General features: G+C 41.3%; 1 protein-coding gene across 2 annotated transcripts in view; it reads right to left on the bottom strand.

The window, feature by feature from the left end:
• ndst3 (N-deacetylase/N-sulfotransferase (heparan glucosaminyl) 3) overlaps positions 1-23,713 on the bottom strand; it is a 453,737-nt gene that overhangs the window by 369,425 nt on the left and 60,599 nt on the right. Inside the window, exons 1-2 of one of the 2 annotated variants that reach the window (XM_085962758.1) lie at positions 18,368-18,661; positions 6,769-8,075 (exon numbers count right to left, since the gene is read on the bottom strand). In XM_085962758.1, coding sequence (XP_085818884.1) covers positions 6,769-7,749 — 981 coding nt within the window. In that variant the 5' untranslated portion in view covers positions 7,750-8,075; positions 18,368-18,661. Of the gene's footprint in view, positions 1-6,768; positions 8,076-18,367; positions 18,662-23,713 lie in introns of those variants that run through there. The other variant, XM_085962751.1, reaches the window with a different exon arrangement.

Raw genomic sequence — 23,713 nt, 5'->3', positions numbered from 1 at the left:
CACTGCTCTCCTTCAAATAGTGCCATGAAATCTTTGATATCCACATTGGTTTAACATCTCATCCAAAAGATGGCACCTCCAACTGTGCAGCACCCGCTCAGTACTGCACTGAAGGACCAGCTAGATTATATGCTCAAATCTCTGGAGTGGGGCTTGAACACACAACCTTGACTTAGAGACGAGAGTACTACCACCAAGCCACAGCTGACACCTACCAGGCCCAGATGGTATACCGCCAGAAGCCATCAAAGGAGATTTAGAAACATCCATTGAAATACTGTTCCAACTTTTCATGAAGATATGGGAAACAGAAGAGATACCTAAAGATTGGAAACATGGCTATATCATAAAGTTAACACAGAAAGGTGATCTCAGAAATTGCTAGGCACCACATTGTTTTCAGTGCCAGGGAAAGTTTTGAAACAAAATTATCCTTGGACAGAACTTAACAAATGGCCAAGAGATGAACAGGCTGCTTTTCAAAAACATAACTCATACAATGACCATATATGCACACTACGTATCATAGTGGAACAATCAGTTGAACGGAACTCCTCTTTCTAACTCACGTTCATAGATTTTGAGAAGGCATTTGATAATGTACACCAAAACACCTCTTGTAAGTTGATGAGGCACCATGGAATACTGGAGCAATTTAGTACCATAACCTAAAAAACATACCAACAACCTTCATGCAGAGTAATGCACAATGGAACTCTCACAGAACCCTTTGAAGGGGAAACTGGAGTATGAAAGGGATGCTTGTTGTCACCTTTGTTATTTCTCTTAGTGATAGGTTGGATAATGTGTAGGACAAAGCCTCGTCATATAATGGACATTACTTAGCCAGTTAGATGATTTAGACTGCGCCGATGACATTGCCCTTCTATCACACAAGCAACAACATATGAAGAACAAGACTGATAGACTAGCAGCAGTAGCAGAAAAAATAGACTTCAATATCAATAGACAAAACTAAAGTTATGCACATAAACAACACTAAAAATGACAGCATTACCGTAAATGGGGAAGCCCTTGAGGATATAGACAAAGTCACCTGCCTTGGAGGCATCATCAACAAAGATGGAGGAACTGATAAAGATATCCACACAAAAATAGGAAAGGCGACAACAACATTCTTATCCCTAAAGCAAATTTAGAGATCCAAAACATTAGCCCCGATTTTAAGGGGAGGACGCGGGAATGGTGCACACGAGCTTGAAGTGGGCGGCGCACCCTGAAACAATTGAGACATCGAAGTCAGGATGGTTTTAACTGAATCATAGAATCAAAGAATGGTTACAGCACAGAAGGAAGCCATTCAGCCCGTCGAGCCCGTGCCGGCTCTCTGCAAGAGCACTTCAGCTAGTCCCACTCCCCCGCACTTTCCCCATAGTCCTGCAAATGTTTTTCCTTCAGCTACTTATCTAATTCCCTTTGCAAAGTCACAATTGAATCTATCTGCACCACCCTTTCAGGCAGTGCATTCCAGATCCTAACCACTCGCTGCGTAAAAAAGTTTTTCCTCATGTCGCCTTTGGTTCTTTTGCCAGTCACCTTAAATTTGTGTCTGCTGGTTCTCGACCCTTCCACCAATGGGAACAGTTTCTCTCTATCTACTGTGTCCAGACCCCTCATGATTTTGATCACCTCTATCAAATCTCCTCTGAAACTTCTCTGCTCTCAGGAGAACAACCCCAGCTTCTCCAGTCTATCCACGTAACTGAAGTCCCTCATCCCTGGAATCATTCTTGTAAATCTTTTCTGCACCCTCACTAAACTCTCTAAAGCCTTCACATCCTTCCTAAAGTGCGGTGCCCAGAATTGGACACAACACTCCAGCGGAGGCCAAACCAATGTTTTATAAAGGTTCATCATAACTTCCTTGCTTTTGCACTCTATGCCTCTGTTTATGAAGCCCAGTACCCCGTAGGCTTTTTTAACCGCTCTCTCAACCTGCCCTGCAACCTTCAACGATTTGTGCACATATACCCCCAGGTCTCTCTGTTCATGCACCCCCATGAGCATTGTACCCTTTAGTTTATATTGCCTCTCCTTGTTTTTCCTACCAAAATGTATCACTGCACACTTCTCTGCGTTAAATTTCATCTGCCACATGTCCACCCATTCCACCAGCCTGTCTATGTCTTCTTGAAGTCTATCACTTTCCTTCTCGTTGCTGGGCCTCATTTCCATAAATTCCCTCAGACTCCCGCCTGAAGTAGGCCAGATCAATTAGCTGACCGGCTGGTGTGAGCAGGAACTTGTGCGGCAGCAGGCTGCCACTGGGGATGCACAGGAACAGTCCCCAGCAGTCAGGTAAGTCATGGGCTGGGGGGGGGGGGGACGGCGATCGTGCTCGTGGGATGCCCAGGGCAAGGGAGGCCCAAAGTTCCCTTGGAGCCCTGAGGAGCACTCCTGCTCCTCTTAGCCCACAAGGAAATCTGAAATAAGTTTAAAAAAAAGAAAAATACTGCGGATGTTGAAAATCTGAAGTAAAAACAGAAAATTATCGTTAACTCTGTTTCCCTCTCCACAGATGCTATCTGACCTGCTGAGTATTTCCTGCAAATTAAAATTTTTAAAACTTGCTTGCCTGGACCTCTAATGGCCCATAATCCAGCTCCTGGCAGTTTTGGCCTGATGGGGAGGCCGTCAATGCCCCCCTGCCCAGGCCTCGGACTAAAATTGCAGTCGGGTCCCAATGTTGCAATCGGGCCCACTTCTGCATATTTAGACCAGGACACCGCTGCCTTCCTGCGGGTGTCCTGCTCACCATCCATATATTTTTCCATCTGTCTTCCTTCCCTGAAGAAATTCCAAAGCTGCTGGTTACTCTCCAGTACAACACTGTAATGCTGGTTATTCTCTATACAACACTGTAATGCTGGTTATTCTCTATACAATGCTGTAATGCTAGTTACTCTCTCTACAATGCTGTAATGCTGGTTACTGTCTATACAATGCTGTAATGCTGGTTACTGTCTATACAATGCTGTAATGCTGGTTACTCTCTATACGATGCTGTAATGCTAGTTACTGTCTATACAATGCTGTAATGCTGGTTACTCTCTATACAATGCTGTAATGCTAGTTACTCTCTATACAATGCTGTAATGCTGGTTACTCTCTATACAATGTTGTAATGCTAGTTACTCTCTATACAATGCTGTAATGCTGGTTACTCTCTATACAATGCTGTAATGCTAGTTACTCTCTATACAATGCTGTAATGCTGGTTACTCTCTATACAATGCTGTAATGCTGGTTACTCTCTATACAATGCTGTAATGCTGGTTACTCTCTATACAATGCTGTAATGCTGGTTATTCTCTATACAATGCTGTAATGCTGGTTACTCTCTATACAATGCTGTAATGCTGGTTACTCTCTATACAATGCTGTAATGCTGGTTACTGTCTATACAATGCTGTAATGCTGGTTACTGTCTATACAATGCTGTAATGCTGGTTACTCTCTCTACAATGCTGTAATGCTGGTTACTCTCTATACAATGCTGTAATGCTGGTTACTCTCTATACAATGCTGTAATGCTGGTTATTCTCTATACAATGCTGTAATGCTGGTTACTCTCTATACAATGCTGTAATGCTGGTTACTCTCTATACAATGCTGTAATGCTGGTTACTCTCTATACAATGCTGTAATGCTGGTTATTCTCTATACAATTCTGTAATGCTGGTTACTGTCTATACAATGCTGTAATGCTGGTTACTCTCGATACAATTCTGTAATTCTGGTTACTGTCTATACAATTCTGTAATTCTGGTTACTGTCTATACAATGCTGTAATGCTGGTTACTGTCTATACAATTCTGTAATGCTGGTTACTCTCTATACAATGCTGTAATGCTGGTTATTCTCTATACAATGCTGTAATGCTGGTTACTCTCTATACAATGCTGTAATGCTGGTTACTCTCTATACAATGCTGTAATGCTGGTTACTCTCTATACAATGCTGTAATGCTGGTTATTCTCTATACAATTCTGTAATGCTGGTTACTGTCTATACAATGCTGTAATGCTGGTTACTCTCGATACAATTCTGTAATGCTGGTTACTCTCTATACAATTCTGTAATGCTGGTTACTCTCTCTACAATTCTGTAATTCTGGTTACTGTCTATACAATGCTGTAATGCTGGTTACTGTCTATACAATGCTGTAATGCTGGTTACTGTCTATACAATGCTGTAATGCTGGTTACTGTCTATACAATGCTGTAATGCTGGTTACTGTCTATACAATGCTGTAATGCTGGTTACTCTCGATACAATTCTGTAATGCTAGTTACTGTCTATACAATGCTGTAATGCTGGTTACTCTCGATACAATTCTGTAATGCTGGTTACTGTCTATACAATGCTGTAATGCTGGTTACTGTCTATACAATGCTGTAATGCTGGTTACTCTCGATACAATTCTGTAATTCTGGTTACTGTCTATACAATTCTGTAATTCTGGTTACTCTCGATACAATTCTGTAATTCTGGTTACTGTCTATACAATGCTGTAATGCTGGTTACTCTCGATACAATGCTGTAATGCTGGTTACTCTCGATACAATGCTGTAATGCTGGTTACTGTCTATACAATGCTGTAATGCTGGTTACTCTCGATATAATTCTGTAATTCTGGTTACTGTCTATACAATTCTGTAATTCTGGTTACTCTCGATACAATTCTGTAATTCTGGTTACTGTCTATACAATTCTGTAATTCTGGTTACTGTCTATACAATGCTGTAATGCTGGTTACTCTCGATACAATTCTGTAATTCTGGTTACTGTCTATACAATTCTGTAATTCTGGTTACTGTCTATACAATTCTGTAATTCTGGTTACTGTCTATACAATGCTGTAATGCTGGTTACTCTCTAGTACAATGTTGTAATACTGGTTACTCTTTAGTACAATGCTCAAATGGTCATTTCTCATGTGTGAGCATTTTCAGTGATTGTAACAAGCTATTTGACTATAGGGGACAACGCATTCAAGATTATCTGCTGATGTCACCACCCGCACATATTCAAGCAGATGCCTCTAGATAGCAATCACGAATGGGATCCCTGCCTGGTTTGCCCCCCACTCTTCTTTTCAGGTGTACTTAGGCCATTTGTAGCACCCTTAACACTACTCTAGCTGAAATCAACTATTTCAGCATAGACATAGGGGGAAATGTTGCTGGCGTGCAGGGGGTGGGTTTGGAGGCAGGACTGGTGGCAAAATTGCAAAGATTGACAGCGGGTCCCGAACCCGCTACTAACCCACCTCCAAACAATCTTCCCGGGTGTCGGGACCCCGATTTGCTCATGGACCCAACACCTAGTGGCGGGGAGGATTATAGGCACTTAACTGCTTGTTAACAGGTTGGTAACAAGCAGTTAAGAGGCTTTTTCCAATTTTGACAGGTCTACTGCGGGCTTCCCGACATCTGGACACCACGCCAGGGTAAGTGTGGCGTGCTATGGATCTACTGTAATGTTTCTTCATTGATGACAGCTGTCGAAGTGGTGTGAAGGATCCAATGGTACATTGGTGAGTTTCAGAGGTAAGAAAATGTTGGAAAAATCATTTTTAATGTATTTAGACTTTTCTGTAGGTGACAAGTTTTGAAGTGTTTGTGTAATCCCACCTCATTGGTAGAACCTCTCTCACCAGTGACAGATCACTTCTGTAAACTCACCTGCAGCTGCCATCTGTTCTAGCCTAAGGAGGGAGTCACTGGAGAGCCTTGGTACAAGGGCTCACCTTTGTACAGTGATTGTCAGTGTTTGCAGCACCTCAATGCTGTCAAACACTGAAAAATTATCTGTCAAAAAAAATTGTGAGTGGGCTTATTAAGAAAAATGGCAGATGTGTCATCAACTGATGTCATCTGACACCGGCTTTCTCTTAATTGGCCGGCAAGCCCGCAGGGCGGGCTTAACAAGGCCAATTGACGCAAAATAGCATCTGTGCATTGGACTTCGTTGGGGGCAGGATTGGAACCCAGAATACAGCTGTCCCGCCCCCAAGCCGCATCAAAAGGTAAAATCCAGCCCATAGTGTTGAACCTGGCACCTTCTTGATCAGCATGTGGTGCACTTACTCACTGAGCTTTCTTTATAGATTACATGATTTAATTGTCAATTAACAATGGAGCAAGTTTTTATCTTCATGCTGTAGGCAATATCAATGCAATAGAAATCGGGTGGGTTTGGTAACAGGTGGGCGATCCGTTCTCGGAAAACAAGCACAATGCGGTCCAATTTCACCCCCCACATTCTTTCAGCTGAAAGCTTAAATGGTTAAACACCCTGAGGATAATTGAGAGCAATATTCTTAATACCATGTTATTTGTCAGTGAAGTGCTGCCAGGTATCTTATTTTCAGTGAGGTACAAAGCTTTCTCTCAGCAGCAGCAACAAGCAAAAGTAAAAAGAAAAACAAATTGCTGGAAAAAAATCTATTTTTTTTCTATTATCAATGTCAGGAGCAATGAGCCAGTGATCCTCCAGCGACAACTAATGTTTGTAGCAGCCAAAGAATATCAAAGCTCATTGATGGAGGGAATTTTTATTCAAGGTAAAGGTACCCATCCTATTCTAAAATATTTCCTTTACGTTTCCTCTTCAGAAATCTTTTACACAGAATGTACTGAATGAGTTCAATTATGTTTTGGTCATAACATAATACAAACAAATAATACACTTTAAAAAAAAATCATGGTCAGAATCCTACATGCATTGAAGTGCCGTCCTTACCTTCACATCATTAACATTCATCCTTGTTCCTTCTTTCCCCACAAATATGTCATCAACATCCACAAGAATGTACCTTTCCAAGGAGAGTGACAATTTCTTCCCTGAAAGGTAAGTGATTGCATCCACGAAAATAAGTTTGTGCAGCCAAAAGTTCAGGTTGTTACCGAAGAGAACTCGCTGAATGCCGTCATGCAGCCCTAGATCTTGAACCACAGTGGCATGCAGAATCTCATCGGCGATCTGGTGTGGAATGTTTTCAGTCGATCTTGGTTTGGCTAGTAACACAGGCTCATAAGTGGAGTGATTGGACTGGAACACAGTCCAGTCTTCTCCCGGTAGTGGACCTCTCTCGATTTCTTTAGCTTTGGTGATATGCAGCAAAGGAGAGCGTGGATTGATACAGCAATCCTTGAGGGCAAGGTTGGTGTGTAGGTTCAATGGAAAACCCTTCAACTGTGAGCTCAGTAAACTATTCTCATTAGCTTTGTGAAATCCTATAATGCCAACATTGTACTCCATACAGTATTTATCCAGCAGTTCTCGATTCCAGGAGTCCATATTCACATACTTTAAAATATTTTCATATATAACAAGTGCGTATCTTCCCCGGTCTTTGTTTGTAAGGGCTGGCATGTCCCCTTTGCCAGGGGCAATTTCCGTGTGGTGTTTAAAATGGCTTGACTCTAATATTGCCACAATCTCCTGTCCAAGCTGTGAATATTGACTCTCAACAAACACCAGAACCATAGGGTCTGCTCTAGATGTGTCAATAGGTTTTGCAGTCTTCATTTCAAACAATCTGTACGGTAAAAGTTTAGGATCTCCACAATCTTGTTCTGGGGTTGGCTTAGAAAGTTCCAGCTCTTGCTTGTAGCCAGTATATAGGTAATAAGCTGATATAATAACACTCACCATGCAAAAGGCGGCCAGTAAGATCACCATCCTCCGCAAATGCCTACGAAACTTCATGAAAAAATTCATGTTTTGTTTTGTCACCTTTCCCTGCCTCTTTTCCCTTCTATGATTCGACAGTGAACAAAAAACAAACAACTTCTGCCAGTATGCCACCGCAGCTCATGTAACCATTGCAGAAATAATTACTGTTGTTCTTCATCAAAGCTGACAGGATGAAGCAGTTGGCTCAACTCTCTTCTGGGGTCCTGCAGCCGATTACATGGAAGATCATTGATCATTTTTACCTGAATCTGAACATTGTTCCATCTTCGTCTGAAGTGGTACCAAACAAGGGCAGAACTACCTTCAATACTGAAAATATCTGCCAGAAATTCCCATTAGACAGATCCAATCTGCAGAAAAAGTACAAAGAAACAACATAGTTAGGCAGAACAAGCTGTTTTAATCAAGCACAAGTATTCCACTTTTTGCCCTGCACAGGCCAATTAAGAGCCATTAAAATCATATTAAACAGACTTATTCTTCCCACAATGTGCCAAAGGGATTATTTTTAATGGCAACTTAACTTTGCATACAGTGCTTGACCACCTGTTTTTCTGGGAATCATTCAATTAAAATGTTTTTTTTAGAAAGGAAGAAAAAGCACATTGCCCTATTTTCTTGATGGTGAAAGCATTTCCATCGGAGTGACTCCCTTCAAAATTTTCTGGCTGTATAGTCCATTTAAGTGTTTCATTAACATTTCTCAACAATGGGATTTTCTGATATACATATGTATAAATTTATTTTTTTCTATTACTCAACTTTTTCCAACATCAAGCATAGATGTAAGTGCCAGCACATTTTAGATATGAATAGAATAAGGAAAATACAGCGAATCAAGTTACAACAGACAAGTAGGATACAAGTTTACTCATTAGAGTGTTCGAGAATTGAGTTGATTTCATTTATGTCTAAAAAGGTTCTGGCACTTACAGCTTCTTCTATATATGTCCAATATCTTCATATAAAGAGATGACTTATCTGCTGTAAGTTGCCAATGGGGATTCAGTCAGGTAAGGAGGACTGCCAATGGAAGATGGGTTGCATGAGGAGAGCTAACATTGGGAAACAGATCAGGCAAGAAGTCTGACATTGGGGCTAGGATTAATAAGGGTGCTGTGACCACACTTGTCACATCACTCCTAAATCTGTCAATGCTTATTTTTCAAGAATAATTGCTAGTTGTGCTGACCTTGCCCTTCTTTTGAATGACAACCCCTACCCCATTCGCAATAGGAATTTAGCACCTACTTTTTGTGTTTTTCCCCTGCATAAACGAATATTTGTTTCTCAGCACAGGTCTTTAACACAGCCTTCATGGTTATTGCTTAATTAATAGGGTTTTTTGGGGTGAAGGAGGGCTGTTTTGGATTTGCTATTCAGTTCGCATATATTTTAAGCTCTGAGTAAAACTGATACTGAAGCAGAGTCCATAACCACTTGTACTCGTCAATGTCTATCTTTCATTACCATTAAGGTCCATAACAAAATATAACTCACAAACTTTACAAAGACGTCTGCTACAGTTTTAAATGACGTGGTGCAATGAACAAATAATGATCTATGGAGTCTATGCAACGTCCATGGGAAATACACTTTTGAGAATATGTTTCTTTGTCATTTGATGTATGATTTGTGAAAAATATTTCAAGTTTCTTCATACAGAAAGTACAGAAAGACGTAAAATTGCCAACAGCAACCACGCTGAACGTGATCTTAAACTGGCTCCCCCTTAGAAGGATGAGGAGAAGGTTATTTGGTGAGCACGAGAGTTTGGAACATCCACAATTCAGATTTCTACAAAGCCTAAGGTTTAAGCAGCACTGTAACTAGACAATCATGGACTGAGACACCCATCTATCTGCCCTATCTCCAAATTTCCATCAGAGTTTTCAGTAAACTACAATTATTTCCATACTCTGAAGAAAGCCATAGTTTTACTTTATATTTGTATAACGTAGCGCATTCAAAAGTGGTTGCTTTAAAATCAGCTTTCCCATCATAATTGAAAAAATAGCATTCAGCTGACTTGGACAACTAAGCTAAATATTTCTCCTGATAATAATTTAAGAGCTATCTGCTACTTCCATTAATTTCTGTCATCAAGCATCAAATTCAATAGTTGTCCTTATAAATGCAAGTTAGAGAGAAACAGACACAACATTAAGGAAGGACAGGCCAGATATAGTAACAGTTCAAAGACTATTAAACCCATGTAATAAATCATTATGCCATTCCTGTTCACTCAGGAATCACAGGGTAAAATGTCCTCAAAATCATAAAACCAATTATAAAGACCGGGTTTATGATATTGTTACACATAAGCACTGATTCTGGGATTGAGATTTCCCAGTAAAGAGTGCCTGCATGGAACACAGGTTGGGAAATTATAGGCTGATGATTTCCTTGCCTGCTTTCTCTGTGTGCACCACTCCTTGCTGGGAGCCCTCGATCGCAGAATCCGCCTGATAAGGCACAAAGGAAATCTTCCCCACTAACAGCCGGGACCTGGAGCTGGCACTCAACAAACAGGATGTGCAGTGTTACCTGCTTCAAGAATAAATATCCAGGAAAAGTTGTTCATTGGAAAGGGGATATTGTGTTTCTATATTTAAATTAGCTATTCTGCGTGATTACTAACTAAATGGGCTGTTTTTCCTAATCACAAGTGTCATATTCTTACTTTTAGGGCTGGATTTTCCCAGGTCCCACTCACACGGTGTGGGGAGACCCAGGAGATGACGGGAAACCCAGAAGTTTGGGTTTCCTGGCACATTGTGGAGCTCCCACCACCTGGTGGGGGGGGATTAGATCCCCAGAGGAGGGGGGGATCAGATCCCATGGGGAGGTTCCGATCCCCCACAGAAGGTGGGGGGGTGCAATCCCTGACCCCGGGGCTGAGTCGCGATCCCCAAGGGGGTCCGATCCCTGATCCCGGGGCCAAGTCGTGATCCCGGGGGCGGGGGGGTTTCCAGGCCCGAGGGAGGGCAGACCCCCGACCCCGGGGGGTGCGGGCTGATGGTGGGGAAGCTTGAGGGGCCGAGAGAAAGTACTCTTGCTCCTCCCGGCCCTCAAGGATTGCTCCCCTAGGCTGAAGCTGAGGCCGCTTTGTTGCAGCCACCGGGAATCCCGAGCCCCTGGATCCCCGGCCACCTGCAGTAAAACCTGCAAAACAGGTAAAGTAGAGGCTCCAGGCCTTATTATCATATTTAAATTGCCAACCTGCCTCTTGGCAGTGTGTTGGCAGCACACCCCCCGCCCCACCTGAGTGAAAGGTGAAAGTGGGCAGGTTGGGGCCGGGTTAGGGTCGGGTTTTACATTTGCACAACTTTCACTTCCCCCCACGCCTCCAACCCACCCATTCTTACCTCTGAAAATTCCAGCCTTAGTGTGATCAGTAGCTGCAGGCACATATACATAATATATATATATATATATATATATTTTACATTCCAAATGATTTGCACATTGGTCTGGATTAGGTGTCAGTAAGGACAGATGTGACTGTTATCTTCATGTACTGGCCCAGTTCCAAAATGGTAGGCCTCATGGGAACAAGCAGTGATCTCTGGCTTATATAAATTTTAAAAAATTATCGGCTGAAAATTCAGTAGCCTTAGCGCCTCATTTGAGGCGCTAGAGGGCCTTGCGCCGGAGTTATGGCCAGTAGTGAAATTCCCTGGGGCCCTAAATCGGCGTTGCTCCGGTAGCGCTGCGCCGGCACCGATGACGTCATCGGTGTGCGCAGCATCCCGGTTGCCGTGGTAACCCGCCCGAACTCCGAAATTGAGTTGCGGCCGCCTCGCCCGTGGCAGCCGCAACCAGCGTTTTGTCAGAGGTGCCTTACTGCAGTTAGCGCCGGCGCATTAAAGGCCCCGCCGGCCGCCTGCCCGCAGCTCCCTCCCCGGACTTCTCTCCCCCACCCCCCCGGAACAGATGCAAGCCCGGCACTTGTCCGAGGTGCCGGGCTCATTTTTAAGCAGATTTGCGCGGGCCGCGGCCGGGTGCAGGCAGCTCCTCCTTAACGGAAGGAGGAGGCCTGCACTTCCCCAGCCTGCCGCACCGCATCGGGTGCCGCAGCGCCGGAATTGCGGCGCGAAACGGCAGTTAGCGCCCTTTTCCAGGCGCTAAGACCCTTCAGTAGCGCCGGCAGCCATTTGGGCGCGGCGCCACTGAATTTTTGGCGTGCGCAGGGGACTTAGCGCCGGCACTAATTTCCGGCGCTAAAGCCCTGGCTAAGCCAAAACCCAATTTCTAGGCCAATGTGTTTGTAAAAAAAAATCTGTATTTTGTTTTACAAATACCAGTAGAATAATTACATTAGAGAGTTTACATTTAATAATTTGACAGGATAGATTCTTCAAATGAACTTGAAAAACTTTTTCAAATGCTCTAATGTTATGTGGAAGTACATGCTCCTATGTTAAGACCGCCTTCCCTCGACTCCCTCCCATAGTCAACACATCATGATTCAAGTGTCCGTCACTTTGGGGGCGATTTGTGACTGGGGACGCGTTGGAAGCGGGACTGCTGCTTGTCGGGTCGATATCCCACCTCCATCGATTTGTGGCCAACCCACGCTATTTTTCCTTGATTAACCTTGTTAAGCCCGCCCAGCGGGCTTAGCAGGCCGATTAAGGGAAAGCCGGTTGCAGAGCATGTCAACATATGACGTTTCATCTGTCAAAAATCTTTGTGAAGCTGTCAAACACTGACATTCTCTGCAGTTTGATGAGGTCTTGCATACAAGACCTCTTCAACCTTCTTTCTTTTACAGAATTGAGATGGTTGTGGCATTTGAGAATGCAACGATCATCTCTCATCTGCAACACGGAGGTCCGAGACTCTCTGCATACAAACCGGCTGAATCCTGCAGGTAGAAACAAAGGTAAGTGCACTTTGAAAAACACTTTGCACTTACCTCAGATACTCACCTCTCCACTCTTGCACCCATCACTTACCTTCACACCACACTTTAGCACCCCCCCCCGACCCCCGCAGACCCAGTACTCACCTTGCTGAACTGGCGTGTTTTGGAGCCTTTGGGAAGCCTGCATTTGTGAGGGCAAAAAGGGGATAATCCTATTTCCTGCCTGTTAACTACCTGTTAACAGGCAGTTAATAGGCTTTAATCCCTTCCCGCCTCTAAGGAGATGGGACCCGGCGCGGGACGACTACCGCCTTCCTGGGAAGATGGCATGGTGACGGGATGGGGGCAGGTTGGGCACCCACCCCCAAATTCTGTCATTTTCCCGACAGTTCCGCCTCCATACCCGTCTCCCCAGGGCTGGCAAAATCACCCCCAAAGTCTCAGCAATGAACTATATACTGTATGAGTAATGTTCAAAAGTTAGAATAAAATTCAATAAAAAATTATACTTTCAGGATACAACTGAATTGCACCAAATTCTGCTGCCACTGGGATCAAAAAATGCTAATAGGTAGTGCAAGGACAGAGCACACAGCATTCTGTGGATTCCTAAAGAAATAAAAGAGGAAGCTGCTAATGGGTATTATGGTTGACTCACTCTGCTATAGACTTGATGAATTAACCCTTCACTCGGGTTTAACACACACCCTCGATCCTGCACAGACTGTAGGGTCATATTCTCTTTTCAGCACTAGAGGGCAACTGTCCCTAATGTTAGACTGAATGCTAAAAAGAAAATGTTTGTAACCACAACAGAGAGAGAGAGAGAGGTGCCCTTCCAACCTCTAGAAATGACTGGGAACTAAAATAAAATAAAATCAAGATCTAAATCAACGCAGCTTTACTGAAACATTAAACCACAGATTTGTAAAGGATAGGCCATTCAGGACTGAGATGAGAAGAAATTTCTTCACACAGAGGGTGGTGAATCTTTGGAATTCTCTACCTCAGAGGGCTGTGGAGACTCAGTCATTGGGTATATTCAAAACAGAAGTTGATAGATTTCTGACTAGTAAGGGTGTCAAGGGATATGGCGATAGGGTTGGTGAATGGAGTTGAGGCAGAAGATCAGCCATGATCTCATTGAATGGCGGAGCAGGCTTGAAGGGCCGAATGTCCTGCTCCTGCTCCTATTTCTTATGTTCTTATGTTCTTATGTAAAGATTCCTTTAGCTAATAACTGAAGGGGTGTTGCAATATGGTCATCTAGTTCACTGACAATTACAAGTTTTTATTCTTTGAGATCATGCTACTTGTAAACTTTATTTTATTAGCATTTGTTAGCATATGTAACAAGCTGCTTGGGAAATTGTTGAAACAACTTCTAACACAGGCAACAGAGCAGCATGAATAACCAATGTTTAATAATTCGGATGGACAGGTATAGCTAATTTGCATTGACATAAAAGTAACTATTTATATAATTAATAAACTGTACTACGGTCACTTTTTGCATATTGCACAAATCTTCATATTCCTTTCCCTAAATAATTAACCCTTACCCAAATGCTTGTGCATTCATTGAATTTCTTGAAACAACTATAGAGAGAAAGACTTATATTTATATTGCATCTTATCATATCTCTTACTTTGAAATAGTTGTTATTTAGAAAAAACGACAGCCGTTTTGCTCATCGCAAAGTCCTGCAAACAGCAAATGAAATAAGTGATCATATAATCTGTTTCAGTGTTGTTGGCTGAGGGATGAATGTTGGCCAAGGCACTGTGGAATGCCCTACTCTTTACTGAATAGGGGCATTGGATGTTTTATGTTTACCTGAATAGCTTAATGTCTCATTGAAAGATGGCACCTCTGACAATGCACAATTCCCTCAATACCCCACTGAAATATCAGCCCAGATTAGACTCTCAGATCTTGGAGTGGGGGTAAAACCCACAACCTACTGACTCTGAGATATAACTGCCACCGACTGAGTCAAGTTTTTCATGGAATGGAGTTTAACCTTGACTACTGGAACAACCCACCTCTTGATAGATTTGCATTTCCTTCATAAAATACTTTCTATTCTACTATTCGGTATTTTGTTATAGTCGCCAATTCCACTTTACCGTGTTGCTCTAAATGGAGTGTTCAGAAAGTCATTTCTGCTATTGCAGAGGAAGCATGCTAACAGATCTAGTTTGGGAGAGGTGGAGAGGACACTTCACGTCAAAGGGTTAATATTCTCTACTTTGCAGTTTATAGTGCCCATCACACAGCCCACAAAGCCACTGTCATAAACTGCAGGGTGTCTGTATTCTCATTCTTAATAACATCAAAAGAGCCATACCAACACTAACATACACTTTACTGAAGCTGCTTTGAGGCCAACTTTAATGCAATTCTCATGCAAGTGCATTCCCCACTTTTATTTTACATGGAAGTCTGATTCGATGCGTGTTTTTGTTGTCTGGTTTGATCTATTGAATATGATAGGGTCATTCTGTAGAAGATAATTTTTTTTATTGACTAAGGCCCTTTAATAAATTATGCAAAACTCTTGCATAAATGCTTAAAATGTCTGAAATTCCTTTCTCCACTATTTTAGCACAGGCATTAACCTGTTTACAATAAATAGGTTAACACCATTGCTGAAATAGCAGAGAAAGCAATTTGAGACAAGCAAGTTCAACATTCATGCGCAAGTATCCCACACTGTAATTTCAGGGCCTTAATGTTTCAGCATTGAGGGTGGTGAAGGATGCTATACTAAGCCTACTGTTGGCAATAGATGATGTTGTGCTGAAATGGTGGTTTATGGGAACAAGTTACAGAGGTACCCTAATCATGACATTATTTCTGGCAAGTTTTATTTTGTTCTTGGATGGAAAAGAGCTGGGAGTCATCACTGTCTCACAAAGGCTCACACCATCCATTATTGTTACGAATTAAAAAATTTTACTGCACTTTTGTAGGAAGAAAGTGCACCTTTGAAATCCATTTGTAGAGATGGACTGTGCAGGTGGACTAATGAGTTTACCTGCTTTTTTTAGGTCAGGAATTCCCCCCCACCCCCGTCAATTTAAAAAGCCTTCAGCATACAAGAATGGGATACGCATGTATTTATCCGAATCTCCCTTTTTAATTACCACTTAAAGTGGTAATGTTGATAGAGTAGAGCGTTTCCATCGTAAAGAGATTTCATATACCATTTTCAAAATCAAGCTACCCTGCGAGCCTTTCGGCCTTTACCCACTTCCTCTCTCCACCCCCCACCCCTCAACCCTATCCTCACCCCACCAGCAGCATTAATAGCATTTGACGTCAAATTTGAAAGGAAAAGGATCAAGCTGAAGCTGTGATGGAAATTTATTGTACTCTGACATTGTTAGCGGCTTCAATGGGCTCAGCACAAGGATATTGCAAATAGAAACTGATTGTGGCTGGCGCTGTGACATGCGCTTTGAAGGTTACTGAGCCATTTAGACTGTATGGTTTGGTGCAAATCCTAGCACCTTACTCAGATCTAGATGAATGATTTTCGATGCTTGCAGCCACCACTATTGGCTGGAGGTATTATTAAGATTATTATTCTTGGCTGCTTTAAGCCAGGAAACAACATTTTAGACTGTGGGTGTATACTGTTGCACAAATGGCTCCCCATCCCCCAGAGAGTAGAGGGTTAAATTATTAATGAGGGACTGCGAACAAGCTGTCGTTCCATTCAAATGTATCGTTTGAGGAATGCTCACACTGCTCCAAATGGGCATCATTGTCCAGAAAATGTGAGGCAAGCTTTCTCCTTCATGCTTTATACATGCCATGCAATAATCCATTTGTTTTGTCATAACATCATTGATACTGAAAAATGTCACAACCTAATCAATGTCACCACGATGAAAATGACACATTGCTATTTTTCACCCAAAAGGGCAACAATGTCCCTTAAGAAGTTCACGTAACATTCTGTGAAAAGCAGGACAAAAAGTTCCAGAACATTTTTTGATGATATGAGTGGTGCTCAGCAGATGCAAAAACAGACTTTCAATATGGTCAAAGAAAAGCCATGCTAATTTTAAATCTATAGTGATGTGGAAATCAAAACAAAAATATAATACTGCTATTAAGCATTGTATATAAAGATTATTGAAGCTATTTTGAAGATGCTCTCTCCTTAATTGCTGATTTTCAGATGGTGGCAACTGGTTTCCTTGTGGTATGGCATTCTCCACTGAGCTCCCACAGGAATCGTAATGGGTTGTAATTCCTGTCACTGGTTTAAATTAATCAGTTGCACAGGTTTTACACATGTTAGAGCTGGAGTGGGGCAAGGGCAACTGGACCCTGCTTTTACCATCTGTCCAGTCAGTATTCTTTAAATGTCCCCATAAATATCTGGACTCTTGTCCTTAGCTTGCAGGACTTCAGCTGTGTTATCATTCTTTTTTAGTATATATGATCAGTGCTTTGTTGGGCCCAACGTCCCTTCCTGTCTCCCAACTATACATTCTGCTTTTCAGGTACAGAACTCCTAAATATTGTTGACAGAAATTTTATGTATCAAAATATACATGTTATCTATCATCAGGATTGTAAAATACTATGGTGCAGGCCATAATTATCTGCCACTTTCAGTAAGATAACTGCCCACTGATCTGAAAATGACCCCTAAAGTAAGGTTTATTTTGTTAAAGTACATTAGAGAATGTATTTCAAAATATACCTGGAGCTCCTACTTAATAGATAGTATATTACAATAGCTCCACTTCAGCAAAGAAATGATTCAACAGTCTGATTTTAATCTTGCATTATATTTGCATTGCCTGAAATCATCTTTTCTAAGCTTCAATACAAAAGAGGATTATGAAGATTTACATGCTTTCTGTCATTTTAATATTTCACCCCACTGAATCAACAGGAATCGAATGAAGCTGGTGCACATCAAATGCTGTGACAAGCACTTTGAAGGTTACAGAGTCATGTTTAAAGTGTGGTTTGATACAAAAGATGTTTGTTTGTCCAAACTGCTAGAACTGATTCAGTGCTGTGCATATTCACTGAGATAAAAATGATACATTGAGCAGCATCAACCATTTTATCTGGAACATTTAAAAATATGCAAACTACACTTTGTACAATAATAGGCATGTAGTTATTTTTCAACACTATACTTTTTTGATCGAACATCTAGCTGGCCCTTATCATGAAATTTATGCCACTTAAAACTTGCAGTGCCGTGAAAAGAGAAGCACTATGTTATTTTTTGAAAACATGGTAGAATTTAAGTAATTTTACATAATTGTACACACTTCTAAAATTCCACATTTAGGATTGCAAATGATGCATTAATGGAATATTAAAAACATTTATTTCCCTTTACCTTCTCTCAACTTCAACATTGCAGCTGCATTGTTCTGTTACATTAAAAAAAGCAAGAAAGGTACTTACAAAGTGTTTAATATAAATAATTCAAAGGAACCAGGACATCCATTGCTGAGACACAGTTGCACTGTTTGAGAGATTCAGAGCTCTCCTTTTGTTAGACGCCGAGATAAGTGATCAACAGCAGTTTCCAAGGCATTCAGGAAATACCCCAAAGCATTTAAACCTTACATTTAATAATTTAGCTCACCACATTTCACACCGAAACTGCCACTTTATGCTCTCTGCTCAAACAGCTGCACACAGAAAACCCTTAACATCCCACAACTCCAGTGATTCGACACTTGCTAACTCAGTCACATTCTATACCGTCCCTCCTTAAGACTCACCCAGCTGGAATGATTTAGTGTTCTATTCACGATTATGTTCATTGCAACCTCTTCTTTGACACAAGGATTATAGCAGGGCACATTTTGCAGCAAAACAAGGACCACTTCATCACGAAAGAACAGCAACTGCAGTTATCTCTCCTTCAGTTGAGGCAAGTCTATCGCAGCTACATGGAAGTCAGTGGAAATAGCTGTAAAACAGTGTGATTGACAGAAACAGCCAATTCTCCCAGCTAATCATTGTAAAGACCTTCAAGGACTAGGAGCCATTTTGGTGTCATCCAGATAGTGGGTTGTTACACATGAATACATTCTGTTCTGAGCTAATTCAGTGTTCTACTGAATTCCACTCACAGTCAAGTGATTGATTGGAAACTCCCGAAGGATCTTCAGATCTGCCACAATGCACTTGCGCAAGGAAGTGCCATCCTTTCAGGATCAGGCTCATGATAAGCACAGGAGTAAAATATCACATGTTACTACAGACGCTGAGAACTGAACATGTCACAAACAAGCAGACCTTTATTTTATATCACAATAAAGCCTCAACAAGCATAGTTTTATTAGATCGGTAGTCAACCCTTGTGGAATCATAATTAAGAAAATACTTAGCAAAGCCAGTGCTTTGTGCTCCAGCAATAGAGAACACAACAATCTCATACAGTTAAATCAAATTTCAGGGTCAGGAGGCTGGGCACATGATTTTTCATTCATTTATGATAAACATAAAGGGCTTGTATGGGAAATAATATTTCCAACAATTCCTTTAAATATATCAATGTTACTTTGTGTGGGAACTGAAATATCACTTTGGAGTTACGCCCTGCTAAATTCGGCTCTGTAGCGCTCGGTTTTTCAGCATGCATACTTCTGGTGCGGGCTGCGCCAGACGCCATTTTGGGTAGGCCGTTAGCATGGGCGCTGGGAGCGTGCGCCAGAAGTATGCAGAGTGCGCTGAGCGTGATGTCAATCAGTGTGCAACGCTGATTTGACACCAGCACTGCCATTTTCGACCTCAATGCTATAGCTAACACCCTCTCTTAAAGACACACAGCTGAACATGCATTCAGCAGCAGGAAGGAGCCCCCATCAGCATAAACTGCTTTCGGGTTAGTAGCTGATTGATTTCTACTGGCTCTTGGTGAGATTGTACAAGTGTTTGGTGGTTTGTTATCTTATTTGAAGTTGCTGAAGTCCCCAGGGAGGGATGTGGCAGCTTACTTCAAGGCTTCTGCTCAGAACAGTTGCTCCCAGAGCTGGGTGCTGTAGTTTGTATCCACTTTGTCCTGCAAGAGAGAGGGAAGTGTATCAGTGAGTGTGGTGCAATGTGTTTGGGTGATGTGGCTGTCATGCTTGAATAGCTGGCAGTGTGTGCAAGCTGTGAGATGTGGGTGTGAGGCTCGCAGCAGTGGTAAGTGTGTGAGGGTGAGTTAAAGCTCTGAATGTGAGGTATGAGTCGTGATTGATAGAGATTGTTGGTAGGTGAGTGAAGGGAGGTGTGATGAATTGATCAGTTGTAAGGATATGACATTTGATGATGAATTCACCGACCATGACCACTCGTGTGAGGTCATTAAATTTCTTGCGGCACTATATCCAGGTCCTTGGGGCTACACTGCTGGCATTGACTGCAATGGATATCTGCTCCCATTGCCTTCTCACAGTTTGTCTGGAAGGCCTCCTGTAGATACAGGATATCTCTCCTCCTGTCCACCTCCTGCACCAAGGCCTTGAGTGCTGCATCAGATAATCTGGGAGCCCTCTTTCTGCCATGTTGCACCATCTTCACTCTTCCTGTAGGTCACAGACTTCTCTACAATGACTTCCAGTAGCTGCTTCAGCCAGAATGCACCTCCCCTTTAAGATGTGCAGGCTGGCTTTAAGAAGTATAGGCTAGCTTTAATTGGTGCTAGTCTTGCACAAACTTGGGTCACCTGCTGAGGCATGCTCCATGCCACAATCATTATAATTAGCAGGCAGCACAAGGTTTGCATGCTGCCTGCGTTACTTTGAACGGGCGTGGGTTGTTGGTGCATTGCCATCCCCGCGCCCGTTTTCTGGGACAATCAAATTTTTAGCCCAAGCTCTTTAAGCAAATTTCCTTTGTACTATGCACCATGTTTAAAATGCTTATATGAAATGTATATTAATACAGACTTTCTACAGAACAGAGGAAAAGTAATTCATAAATTTTGTACACTTAAAAATTTACAACTACCTGAAGATATAAAACATTTCCAAAACTATCAGTGCAAATTTGTACAGTTTAAAAAGCATGGCATGGGCAGTTATATAAATAATGCAGCAAATGGCAGGGCAAGAACTTTTATTTAACTTTACTGCAAAGTTGCAGAAGCTAAAAGGTGTGAGAAAAGTTTATTTAAACCTTTCAATTTGAGTGTAAATCGCAGTACAGTATGTACTGAAATTAGAGACAAATATACAGAGCTAATTGAGCACTCTGTATATTTGGACCCTCCCCCATATTGAAACTCCAAAGAAACAGATGTAAAACATTATTTTCCACGAGGCAGGAATTTCCCTGGAACCTCTCCTGCTCCGCCACTGTAATTTCACCGGAAAGCAAGTGTGGCAGAAAGTCCGCTTATGGGTGTGAACGGGGTTTCAGCTGCATTTCTGATGAGGTTACAATGGCGGAGCGGGAGTTGCTCCAAGGAAGTTCTCCGCACAAAGTTTAAAACAAAATTCAAAAAAATATAAAATACAAAACCAATCTCTACCCACGAAAAAGAATGACACATATCTTTGCAACATGATTCACAGTGACTGTCATCATTCTCAAAGGAACACAAACATTACTATCACAGGACTACACCTGAAGAGAGGATATTCTGCCTGCTGCTACTTTAAACCTTATACGTGCATCCAAATTAAAATGAAAACAATTTTTTTTTTAAGTTTTTTTATTTTTGGCCCCATCAAGCTAGTTCAGGTTGATCTTCAAATTCAGTTTTAATCTACAGTAATTATGAAATATCAGATTATTGCTTTTATCAAAACAAACATATCTATCTTCGGACAAACTGCAATCTAAACATTAGCAGCCAATTATTTATTTTGTATTAGCTTCTCTTCCGTTGAAAATAAAAGTTTACTAGCATGAAAGTGCATGAATAAAATATAGGTGAGCTGGAAGTAACTCCAAAGGAATTTTAACACCATTATTACATCATCTTCCATAATAAACAGAAAAAGAAAACACTCCGCATGATCTGCACAAAGAAATAAAATTCTGTGCTGTCATGAAAGCTTCTACAAGATCAAAACTGACCTGTGCAAAGGTTAACAATGACGAACGCCATTATCACAGTTCCTAAATATAACATAAAATCGTGACAGATACCAACTAAAAACAACAAGATTTTCTTTAAAGTAATACTTTCAATTCAAAGCGTACCTGAAATCTAATCCATGTCCCTAAAATTCAGCAAATGGATGTGGAATTAATGGACCGGTGATAGTTTTGCTACGGGTCTTATGACATGCATAAATCTGTGCCAGACCATTTATCAGAACTGGCGTAGCTGAAAGAGCAAAGTTTTAGCACTGACCTTTACCAGTACAGTATTTGCCTTTAGTGCATATACTGATAAGGGGTTGACTGACCACAAGGTAAGTAAAACAGCAACAAAAAAGTTAATAATATGTGGCGGTTTTATAATCGCTATCAGAGTACTGAACAATGTTTACTTGTGATGAACCTCTGGCAGAACACCCTCAGTGTTATTGAGCAGCCTTGATGCAAGACCATTCCGACTGATAATTTCTGTTATGTCTTCAGTCCAATTTAAACACTTGAGTGTTTTGACGCCAAGGGCTCAACCTTGAAGGGATAGTAACTGAAATAATCTCTGCTCTGTAAACAGATTCAGGTGGGAGATTTCTTCGGTGTGCTGTACATAAATCGTAAATGAGCTTTTTATAAATCGGTTTACAATTTTGTCACACAGAGCACATTGAGGAAATCTTTTCTTTCAATAATTTGCTTGGAAAGAAACTTAGAAATGAAAGGGGAGATTTCCTGGATCTGAGCCCAGGTTCACCGGATTACTTGGGGTCAGTGAATATCAGAAAACTGGGTGAGTCAGTGTGCCTGTCTGTAAAGAAACACACCTGATTTTCATTCCATTCAATTTAAATCCTCTGTAATGTCACCTTGAACATGGCCATCTTCTAGCTAACTTCATTTTTTGTCTTTGTGCCACAAGACTTTAGAAGTGTGTGGACTAAGAAGTATTCTCAACAATGTTACCATGCCTTTTAAGCTTTGGGTAGATATTTGACATTAATTTATGTAACAATAACACACTAATAAGGTACATATTTTTAACCACAATGAAATAACTAAATAAAATTGAATTATGTATTTATGTTCCAGAATATACAGAATTATGGACAAACGCAGTTGCCATTACAACAGAACCACATTATTTTACATGAATACATCACTGACCTAGAGAACTAAAGATGCTTGAAAGGAACATTTATTCATAAACTCCCAAAATCAAAAACCCAAATGTCAATAGATTGGAAAGGTATCCAATAACTCGTATTCGAGGGACCAATCTTCAGTCTTATCTTTATCCATTGTTTGTCCTAAGCTACAGTAATATAGTGGCTATGATACTGGACTAGCTCCCATCACAGCAAGTTGTTAAATTGAATTCAGTAAATCTGTTAATTTATGGGCTGATACCAGAAAATGACCATAAAAGCTGCTGGATTGTCCTAAAAACTCAACTGATTCACTCGTGTCCTACAGGAAAGAGAATCTGACACCCCTACTTTGTCTGGCCTGCACTCCAGTCCCACAATACATCATTGACTCTTAATGCTCTCAGGGTAACCAGGATTGGGCATTAAATATTGCCTTGCCAACGTTACTCACATCCCAAGAACAAATATATATCAATTGAAATTCAACTTGTACCAGAATGTGAGTTATGCCAGCTCCCAGATGAAGCTAGAAGCTTACTTTTAGGCAAAAGTGCAGCATTGACAGTGGCTGTGGCAAAGACTGCTACACCCTCTGAATGCTTGGTAATAAAAACAATCATACTGGAGTAATAGAATCTGTAAAATACCTCCTTGCTATGAAAAATACCAAGCTCATTGATAGTGAATAAGAAAGTATTTGCTTTGAAGTGTGATCTTTTAATGTCTCCTCTTTGATATGCAATTATTGATAAAATCTTCCATATTCTGCTCCATTACTTGAGCTAAGAATTATCTGTGAGGTTCTACTACAATAGCATTACAATCCATCCAAAACCTGATATGGTAACACATCTGTAATGAACAATAATAGGCCAAGTATCTAACTTA

This window comes from Somniosus microcephalus, chromosome 2, assembly GCF_052327205.1.
Source record: "Somniosus microcephalus isolate GS21.2 chromosome 2, FLI_Smic_1.0, whole genome shotgun sequence".
Taxonomy (NCBI): domain Eukaryota; kingdom Metazoa; phylum Chordata; class Chondrichthyes; order Squaliformes; family Somniosidae; genus Somniosus; species Somniosus microcephalus.
Note: the sequence above shows the minus strand (reverse complement) of the source record. Positions and strands in the feature narration are given on the sequence as shown.